Source organism: Henckelia pumila, chromosome 2 (genome assembly GCF_033568475.1).
Source record: "Henckelia pumila isolate YLH828 chromosome 2, ASM3356847v2, whole genome shotgun sequence".
Taxonomy (NCBI): domain Eukaryota; kingdom Viridiplantae; phylum Streptophyta; class Magnoliopsida; order Lamiales; family Gesneriaceae; genus Henckelia; species Henckelia pumila.
Genome location: NC_133121.1, coordinates 165,146,280 through 165,157,632, shown reverse-complemented (window position 1 = coordinate 165,157,632; position 11,353 = coordinate 165,146,280). Strand labels below are relative to the sequence as shown.

General features: G+C 32.9%; 1 protein-coding gene across 1 annotated transcript; it reads left to right on the top strand.

The window, feature by feature from the left end:
• Positions 1 to 2,287: 2,287 nt before the first annotated feature.
• On the top strand, positions 2,288 to 4,393 carry LOC140884573 (uncharacterized). Its single transcript, XM_073291363.1, has 6 exons — positions 2,288 to 2,598; positions 2,778 to 2,895; positions 3,234 to 3,445; positions 3,541 to 3,568; positions 3,766 to 3,874; positions 4,103 to 4,393. Exons 1-6 carry the CDS (start codon positions 2,341 to 2,343, stop codon positions 4,182 to 4,184), a joined length of 807 nt encoding a protein of 268 aa, XP_073147464.1. The 5' UTR covers positions 2,288 to 2,340; the 3' UTR covers positions 4,185 to 4,393.
• Positions 4,394 to 11,353: the final 6,960 nt, after the last annotated feature.

The following is an 11,353-nucleotide window of genomic DNA, read 5'->3' as shown; positions in this document are numbered from 1 at the left end:
ACCGGAACCTATATAATTCGAACCTCTGACGATCATCCTGGTGACGATGGCAGTGACTACGGGGATATCTCAGGTTATTCTCATTCCATTGCCCGTTTCTGCTACAACTGTTATCATCGTATAAATTGGCCATCTACAAGAAACCACAATTGTTAATCCTTACAATATCATCAATCTTTACTATGTCCAAAAGATACTAATGTATGCTCTGATATCATAAATATAGTGATCCGACCCGGATCACCTACTAAATAGAGTCTTAAACATGCAATAACAATAGTCAGATAATTTAATCAGAGTTACTACAAAAAATTAGTCGACATACTAAACCAGCAGAAAAAACTGGTAACATACAATCCAAAACGAAAAGCAATAAATACCAAGATTAATCTAGAAACCACCGAAGACCCCTGCTACTAGGTCCTGATCACCGAATAACCACTGGTGTCTCGTAGCATCAGTCTCCGTCAAACATGGCGTCTCCTTGTATCAGACATAACAAGGAATACAGGGCTGAGTGACCTTAATACTAGGCTATCTCGGAGGAGATTTGGTTCAACTTGAATATGAATGTGCAACATAATATATCAAAGCAGTAAAACATGTATCATGACACATAAAATGCAACATATAAGCATGAATATTCGCTGAATATTTCAGTCAGTACTTACGTACCTCAATATTGTCCTAGATGTACAAGCATCTACCATCCAAGCCTACAATTCATGCTAATATCATTTCACTAATACTGGTCTATAAGCCTTAAATAAGCTAATAGATACTTTCTAATACTAATAGAAATCTCGGATTATACCCGTGTCCGTCGTCAGTCCATTGATATCGAAGGTCCTGACCCAAGACAACTTCGCTACAAGCCCCGTAGCACCTCGCTATCACCCGACCCTCGAATATAAGGCTAAAACCTTAAGAATATACACTGAAGTATACTGACCTCCAAACATACACTAATTGTGAGGATCTTGTCACCTATTTACAGACAAGGGTTCGAAAGCTTCGATCCTTAGTTCGGAAGCTTCGAACTCGCATGTTTTCCACGTGCCAAACTGCCCATTTCGGAAGCTCCGATCTCCATCTTCGGACGTTTTGATCTCATTCATGGGATTACGTGTCAAAACGCTGGCGACACATTACTAGTGTGCATGGTCTAACTCTTCGTAAGTTCCGATCTTTCTTCCAAACTCCTTCGCTTGGTCCGATTACTTCGGACCTTCCGATCTCCCTATGGTTCATGTTCAGACCTTTCGAACTACTTGAGTCAACTTTGACTCTTGAACCATTTTCGAACGTCCTAGAGTCGATTTCTTGGTTTGATTAATTGTATTAAAATTCTTTTATCAAGTTTAACCATTTAAGCTCGTAAAATGGGATTCTGGTTACTACAACAGCATCATCACATCTCACGAATCAAACATTCATACATTCTTGACACGTTTACATATGTATTAAAATGTGAACATAAAACATAAATTTAAGTAAATTGAGTTTTATATAAAATATAATTATATTGAAATAATATTTTCTATCAAGGGTCATATTTGAGTATTTATGTTATTCTATATTATATATTTTTTTTATTTCTTTAAATAAAGTTATCATATTAAGGGGTACTTGGATAAAAACTGATGATTTTCAGTTTTTTTAAAAAGAATCTAATCCGATTTAATTGATATTTTTAAAATTGAGTAGAATTAATACGTGAGACAAATCAACCACATTCATATTTACAATAGTGAGTAATACTTTTGGCATAAAATTAATATTTTTTTCATGGATAACCCAAATAAAATATTTGTTTCACAAAATTAACCTATAAGACCATTTCACAATAATTTTTATCTTTAAAATTGAATTTTTGAATCGAATTAATTCAATTTCGTATATTAATTAGGTTCAATTAAATAATACTTTTTCGCTGATAACATCTTAAATCATATTCATAATAATTGATATGTAATACAGATCAACCTAATTTATATTTGGAATACAAATAATATTTTCGACATAAAAATTAATATTTTTCGTACACGCGATTGAACAAAAGATACATGATTCAAAATTAATTGGTGAGATCGTGTGACGGCAATTCTTTTGTGTGATTATATACAAAGCAATGATTCAAAATTAATTGGTGAGATCGTGTGACGGCAATTCTTTTGTGTGATTATATACGAAGCAACTAGGAACCAACCAACCTAGTAATGTCGCACTTCCAAAACGCGACTTAATCTAAAAAATTGAGTAGTCTGCCCAATAAGAAAAAGACGTCTTCGCAATCATCGGCATTCGTCAAACCCCAAACGATTGAGGGAAGAAATTCCGATGGCAAAAATTGCGTGCCACGTGTCCATGGAGGCGGCGAAGACGGTCTTGGAGGTGGCGGACCTGGCCTGGACCGCCTTGGAGTGCCGCCACCGCCACACCCCCAACGACACGGAACCCCCGTCCGGGGTCTTGGAGGAAGATGTGGAATCCTTGAGGTCTGAAAATCATCGCCTCCGCCTATTGCTCGAGAACAATCTGATGCTTCTGCAGGAGATGTCGGCTTCCCCTGCCTTGTCACAGAATTGCCCTCACGATGTATGTGTCATCTAAGTTTGGGAGATTCCAGTTAATTATTAATTTCAATTTTCAAGTAGTTGAATTTAGGTTCCATCTTTCTCCCCTTTTTTAATATGGTTTCATTTTGCATTTTATTGTCTGAATTGAAGTTTTGGATAGATCGTACTTGATACTTGTTTTCGTTGATGAAAATGCAGCTCCACGAGAAGTTATTATCTGCTGTAAGTGATAGAAGATTTCTGAATCAACTTGAATCCCTCCATGAAAATTTAGATGGTGGTGCCACCTGCAAGTTTCCATTTGATGATCCATCAGGTTTTCTTTTCATTGCTCTTGCTTAGGCGTTTTGGTTTTACGCATGTACGGTTTCTAGTAAACGAATTTGAATTGTTTGTTATTTGTCTTCGATTAAATAGCAAAGTCTTCTTGAAGATTGTGTAAGGTCCGAATCTTGAAATTTACAATTGTGTTTTTGAATTCAGGGCTTTATGAATGTTGCCTTTCTACCTTGCAAATTTGCTACCATGATTCATATTTAATGTGTGTATCATCGTTATAATTAAATGGTGTTGGATATAGATATTGCTCAAAACAAGTTGGGATTATCTAATGATAGTGGTTTGTGCTTTTCCTTCGTGAAATGTGATCATCAGGTGCAGATTTGGAGAAAGTAGAAGTTTTGGTCAATGTTGATAGTGAGGAGCCAAGTTGGTGGGTATGGGTTTCAGAAGAAATGGTCCCTAGTAAGATTGAGGAAAACAGTGGTATCGACAATGAAGCTTATGTGATTGTAAGCGAAGAGCAAGTGGTGGATGGAGTGGCCTATTTTATGGCTAGATGTATTTTGGCCAACCCAAGAACTCAGGTATGTGACATTATCCAGGTTTTGTGCTACTCCAATCTGGCTATCGACAGTTTTTCTCAGTTGAACTAATAGTTTATAACATCTTTCTCATGCAGAATCTAAGTCCTCGAGAGCTTCAGAAAGGTACACTTTATGTTCAAGTTTGTGGTCTGGAAACTTTTGAGAGTTCTTTGATTTTTCTCGTACACAATCTAGGATCCAAATATTATGGATGCCTTATAGTCTATACCCCAAACAAGTTGGTCTTTATCTAATGCCAGAGACTTTTATTGATTGTGTGCGGCATGTTCCATATCTCATGGACACCCTTTAACTTGCAGCCTTGATGAAAGCAATAGGAGGCATGAGCACAGTTGATAAGATGCTTAACATTTGGCATGCGGGAATGATGTTTTATACCTTAGCCACGTGGGGACTAGCTCTGGCAAGGTAATGTCTGAATGGCAACTACTGAGACCAAAACATCTATACATATAGATGCTTCTTAATGCATTTGCTCCATAAGTTTCTGTTTTGACATGATTGAAATATGATCTGAAAGTTGGAGTTTTTTTTTTAATAAAAAAAAAATCCCTGTTAACACCTGATCGTCTCTGTTGGTGCGATATGTGTTACAGCCTGACTGGCTTTTTGATGTGCTTGTGCTTCACTTTGCAGTTTGTACCATGGCCGCGCCATTTTGAGGCTTGCTGCTACAGGGGTTCATCATTCAAGCAAACTGGTCATGAAAGCTCTCTAAAAGTGTCAGATGTCCACAAACTGAACCATGGTTTGCGTATATTCTTGTGCTTCCCGCACCTGATACTTGTACATAATGGCTATGATTCCTTCAAAAATCATATCAATATGTATATATTCGTTGATTGCTTTGGATGATTAAATCTGTACCATAACATTTCTTGTAAAGTTGTGATTGGAATGAAAAATTGTACTCCTACACTTCAGTCATCTTAGGCCTTTGTTGTTTCGTTTATTGTTGTTTCGTTTAAATGCTGAAGACAGAAGGCTATTTGATAGATTACATGTGTGTGTGTGTTTGATTTTTTTTAAAAAATTTAATAATTCGAAAAACGTGTGTGGAAATTTTATTGTGAACAATATGAATTACTGAATACAAACAGCGACTTATCAGGATGCTGAAAGAATGAAAAGTTGACACAAAATGGAAATTTTATATTAAATTCCGTCTCTTAAATGAACTTTAAAATACGCCGAGGTGCATTTCTTGTCTCGGACTTGATGTTTGCCGGTGATAGTGTATTTTTTGCCCATATACTCAAGCTGAATGTATAGGTTTGAAGTATGTGTTTTCTGAGTACGAAAAAGTTTCTGGACAAGCTATAAACTTCACCAAATCTCAAGTTTTCTATAGTCAGAATGTATCACAGGAGCAACAATCGGCTTTGACTAACATTGTAGGTATCGAGGAACCTTTGAGCACACGTAGTATTTGGGACTCGGGTCGGTGATAGGTAGAAGGAAACGAGCAATAATTATTGGAAGGACAATCTTTGGAGAAATGTACAAAGGTGGAAGGAGAAAAACTTTCTAGAGCAGGGAAAGAAATATTGGTGAAAGTTGTAGGCCATACTATTCCAGTATACTGAATGCAAACTTTCTAGTCGTCTTTTTACAAAGGATGTTAAATTCTTTCTGGTGGGGATCTAAGGAAGGTAATAAACTTCTTAAAGTTTTGGGCTCAAAAGGGTGAATGGGTCTTGGATTTAGAAACATGCAAGCTTTTAATTTAGCATTGCTAGACAAGCAAGGATGAAGACTTCTCACATCTCCAAATGTGTTGATTAGCAAAATCTAATATTATACAAGAGGGAATTTTTTGAGTACTATATTGGGTCATAATCTAAGTTCCACTTGGCGTAGCATTTGAAGTTCCAAAGTGGTGCTAAGTAAAAGATGTAGGTAGAAAACTAGGACGAGTCATAATATTGATGTGTGGGGTGCTCTTTGTTTATTGAGGATGAAAATAACTTCTTTGTTTCTACTCCAACTCAGAGTTGAATGGGCTAAGGGTGAACGAGTTTATTATACATGGATGTCGAGTTTGAGACTCCGAAATATCATGAGTACTTTAACAGTAGAGATGTGATAGACATTTTCATTTCAAATATTCCACTCTCAACCATTTGACAATATCGTATTATCTGGCACCACACAAAGATGGGAAATACTAGATTAGGAGTGGATACAAACATATTTGTCTCGTGTCGCTATGTAGAACAATGCTGATGATGTTGAAGGCTTTATTGATTAGTTTTTCAAGGTTCTATGATCTGAAGATAACGCGGATTTTGGAAAATTTGCAGCTGTGCTATGGAGTATTTGGAGAAAAAGGAACAAAACCTCTAGAATGAAGTTAACTCAAATGATCCCCAAGTATAGTTTTCCATGGATTGGATTTCTTTATATATGGTTGACCATAACGTAAAAGGGAAATTGGGTTAAAGAGTGTAATGCACACGGGAAGCAACCTACCAACTAGAGAAGGCCTCAACCATCTTGTTTGAGGTGTAATATTGATGTAAGCTTTTTACGTGAAACTCTCTCATGGATCCGTGGATTGCAACTTAACTTAGTGAATTTTGAGATGGTTACCCAGATAGTTGTGGTGGCTCTCAATTCTTCGAAGAATGATGAATCTGAATTTGGTTCAGTAATAGAGACGGAAATGAGTTGGGTTTAGGTAGGATTTCATACTTCCGTCTTCGTCTCCATTTATTATATCAATTTCATATTATGTTAGAAATTGACTTGGACTTAACTCACATCAAAAGCTAGCTCAAGAGGGGAGGTGGTTTACTTTTGTCTATATAAAGGGCTCCCAGGTTATTTAGTCAACCGATGTGAGACAAAAACTAAGACATCAACACACTCCTCTCACGTCCAAGAAAACGACTGGGGCGTGGAAATATTAAGGGGTGTCCAACTATGGGATGGGTGAGACCAATAATGGGTCGCCCAACGCATAACGGTGGAACCCGAACTCTAATACCATGTTAAAAGAAGATCTTTTCTTATTGAAGAAGAATCGAGAAAACATATGAATTGATATTATTGAAGAATACAAACGTATTACAGAGTAAAAGAGAACAATGAGCTATTTATATCCATGCCCAATGATGACTAAGCACGCCAGCTAATAGCCAGCTCACTACCTGATTAACTTGACTAACTAACTGACTAAGCTAAGTAAGCAAACTAACTTTCGTAGAATCTAATAATACTCATATTTGTCTGATATTTAACTTTCATCCATATTTTCATACTCATAGGAGGATGAATACCCATATATACTTTACACAAATATCATATTATTGCATACAATTGTATTTTTTCAAATTTGTTATTTTGATAAAACTAAGCTTATTTTTAAATTTTTATAAGAACAATAAAAAAAAAAAAGATGAAATATATAAAAAAAATAACAAATTTAACATAATATAAGAAATAAAAAAATATTATATATAATTTATCCCAACATCATTACTCTACAAAATAACATTAGTTTTATACTCATAATTTTCTATGTTTCATTCTACTACTATCATTCAAAAAAAATAAATTACTATGTTTCATTCAACTACTATCAACAAAAATAAATTCGATATGTTTCAATTGTTGTTCACTATCTATGTCAGATTTTAGTATTGTTCAGTTTCCAATGCACCCAATTCCTTAGTTTAAGCTCCCTCTTGGAGACAAGAATATCATATTACCCTTAAATATATCCTAAAAACCAATAATACCCTTATGTATTATATTACTGAGATAAAAAAAAAAAAAAAAAAAAAAGCATTATTTTCTTCTATTTTAAACGGCAACAACATGAAAGAATGAAACTTTTTAAATTTTTTTTAAATGGTGCAATAGTTTTCTACAAATTGTTGGATTCGGTAATTAATTGTAAATTTTTTTTATCTTTTTCTTTTTGGTTTAGTGCATAAATTATTTGCATTTCAAACCCAAATATAGATTATGTTGACAGATTAGAGAGTTTAAATTTTATTATTAGATTTAGAGGTGATCAAATATTTTTAAAAAAATGTCATGATCGAATTACACCATATCAACATTTGTAATTTATTTAAATAACTGCGATTAAAAAAATAAATCATACTACATGATATGGTTTGGTGATATTTTTTATAAAATCGCTTCGGCAACGTCATTTATTCAATTGATATATACAAATATATATATATATATATATATATATATATAAAATATGTATTCTATGTAATATTTCACGAGAATTTTATTAACAATATAAAAAAGAGTTTTGTAATTTATTTTTTACTGTTGCATAAAATTTCAAATAAGATATAAATTAGTAATTAATTTTTTTTATTTTTTGAATTACAAACTAGCTGAGGTGGTCAAATCTTGACCCAATTTATTCTTCATGAGATGAAGTTAGCTTTTGTATTATATATACTAGTACCCTAAGCACATGCATTGCGCACATAATATAATTTTATAAAGAAAATAATTAAAAATTAAGATAGTGGGATAGTGGGGATAAGATGTGGGAGTTTTTTAATCCTAAATTACATTTTTACCTTTTAATCATTGAATATATTTGAAAGAATTATAAGGATAAATTTGAAAATCTATTAAAATGACCAAAGTTAGTTACTCTAATGGATTTATCAATTATAATATAGTAAAGATTAGTATAATATACATATATTATATATGACATAAATGTAATGTATTTATATTTTTAAAACGTTTACATATAAATTATGTTTAAAATTAAAGACTAAAAATCCGGAAAATATTATTTTTTTTGTAAAACTCCTAGTTGTGATATCAAAATAAAATTGATAAAAATAATTTTTTGTAATATTCTTTTATGTTGATTGTTAAATAAAGATGTAATAATTTAAAATTCAAAATTAAGCGATGCGTGTGATCCGTGAAAGAAATAAAAACGATAGAAAGATATTTGTTACTAAAAGATGATAAAGTAAAGTTGTATTTGTGGAACTGAAATTTGAGCAACAATCGGTGACAATTTATAACTAATTTATTATCGTCCATCCATATATAAGTTGTGTTCATAAAAACTAAGTATCGTATACATAAGTAAAGTTGTGTTCTTCAATTTGCAACTGATACTAAACACCAGTTGGGTGCAAATTTTAAATAATAATCACTTTTCTCCAGTGATTAAGCATTATATTTCAGAACTTGTGTACCGTTAACATAATTTTTTTTAAACGACCGTTAACATAATTAAGTGGTGTATTTATGGAACTAAAATTCGAATATCAATTAGTAGAATTTTTCAAAACTTGACAAAAGTCTAGATTGAATACATCTAGACTTTTAAATTCTACAAAAGTCCTTCAAAGTCAATGAATGTCATGGGTTGAATACACTTACCCAAGTAAGTGATATAATTTGACTACTGAGTTTAAACACGAGTATACAATTTTTTTTTGTATGATAGGGCAATCCGCGGTCGCTATATGTCGGTACACACTAGGTAAACCCTTGAGCTAACAAAATAGTTTGCAAATCACATTAGTCGGTTAAACAACACTAGGTAAGCTTTGTGTGACATGCTCGCACGTGAAGGTGCTGGTAGAGATAATCGAATTTTTGACCATTTTGCAAGAACTTACCTACTCCATCAATTCAGAAAGTTCCTAGCTCGAGACCTAATGAGTACAATTTTAACATAATTAATCATTATTTATCATAAATTAATCATTCTAAAATATAAATTGGATACTATAAACCAGGTAAGATGTGATACCTAGACATTGAATTCAAACAAAATTATCATATCAATATATATTAGGACAGTTGGAGGTGTTGATGATCATCAAATGTTAGATTAAGATTGAATAATTGAACTAGAATACTCCACATAAGTCATTATCATGTCGGTCAAATAAAAAATAACATTAAACCTTTTTATAATGTCTCCTGAGCTATATTTATGAATAAGATCAAATATTATATATGAAGATCAATCAAAGTATATAACAACAATAGTCTACGACGTTCTCAAATCAGTTAAGTAAACAATCATACTGTAAAACCTCAATTGAAATATCTATTTAGATAATAACTGATGAAAAATATCATGTGTGTTGATGATCAAATGTCAGATGGAGATCAACCAAAGAGTTATCATTTCAGACAACTACACTATTATATCAAACAAATTCGAAGTGTATTATGAACGTGTTGAATGCACTAAATGTTTAATATTTATGAGAATACAAACACTGCGTGACATATATCAATCATGATTTCGTTGAAAATAATTACTAAAAGTTGTATATAGGGTATTAAAGACCCTTACTTTAGTATTTTGTAATGAAAGTCTATTGAGAATGTTGAAGAGAATGCACACATTATATGATATATATCAGACATGATTGTGTTTAAATTATAGTTGTAAATCGGGTATTATTGAGCCTTACTTGAGTACTATGTAAAAAAATTATATTGTGTACATCATAAATGTTCATGAGACATCAAATGAAACTTGACTATAATATCAATCAAGTTTTTAGCACGTAAAATAATCTCAACTTTAGAATATAAGATATACGAGCAATACAACAGTTAGATACACAAAGATATAAGCTGTTTGAGCACTCATAGAAGATTCATCAAGATTGCTCAACGTGCCCACACATACTTCATATATATGATCTCTGAGGATCATCAAGGGTCTGTAATCAACTCTCAACTTCCTACTTGTTTATAAGGAGTTGATTTACTGTTTGAGTCTATGAATTCATTCATCACTGTATTTTGATTGTTAGGACGGGGTTTCTTAACTTTGTTATGTTCTAGGAGTTTCGATCTAGGCAAAGGGTAAGTCCTACGATTGGAGTAGGTTGTATACAAGACGTTGTATAAACCAAAGTCTTCTAGTGAATATTTCCCTCGTGGAAGAAGGGGTGACGTAGGAGTTTTATCTTCGAACATCCATAAACATATCTGTGTAATATACATTTCTGTTAAGCTACTTTTTTCATCGTTCAAATCTGTTATTTGGTCTATTTTCGCACATATATTTGTTGGCCAATTAATATCGACATACGAGAAAGAATAGAGTTAGTCGCTTAACATCAACTACTCATAAAGAAGAAGTTTGTCATGTGAACTGCTCACGGAAGTTGCAGTCTAAATCGATCCTATCAAGTGATATCAGAGAGGGTTTCTTTCTCGTCTTTGAACAAACTCATATCGATGCTTTTGGAGAAATTGCTAAGAGCTTCTGGAATACTACAGTGGATAATAGTTCAATCAATACCATGGAAACACGTTCAACTGCTAAGAATATTTGGCAGTAACTTATTAAGCATGTCAAAAATGAAAAGACTGAAAAGACCAAGATTTCTTCTGCAAAAGATTTTGAAGAACTGTGTTGTACATCGAGTTCAAATGAAGACATATATAGATGTTTTATGGCTCACGAAGATCAGTCTTCTTCAAGTAAAGAGGTGATCAATCATTCATCTACAAGTGAACATGTACTAAGTTTTAACTCTACTGGTTTTACATGAGAAGAATTAGCTAATGCACTGCATGATATGGATAATGAATATCAAATATTATTTTTAGCATTTGAAGAAATTATGGCAAATAAAATTGAACTGCCAAACAAAGCTGAGTTAGAGGCAGAAATTGTAATGCTTAGAACTGAAAATAATGATTTACAGGTCGAGAAACAACAGTTAAGATCAGAGAATTTGAAATTATTCGACCTGATTCAAACCTGAAATAAATCTTCAGTTAATTTAAACACAATACATGAACTGCAAAGAACAGGAAATGATAGGACTGGTCTAGGTTTTAAAGATGATACGAGCAGTTCAGAAGTTGATACTAGACCTAAACTGAACATGTGTAAGGGAAATT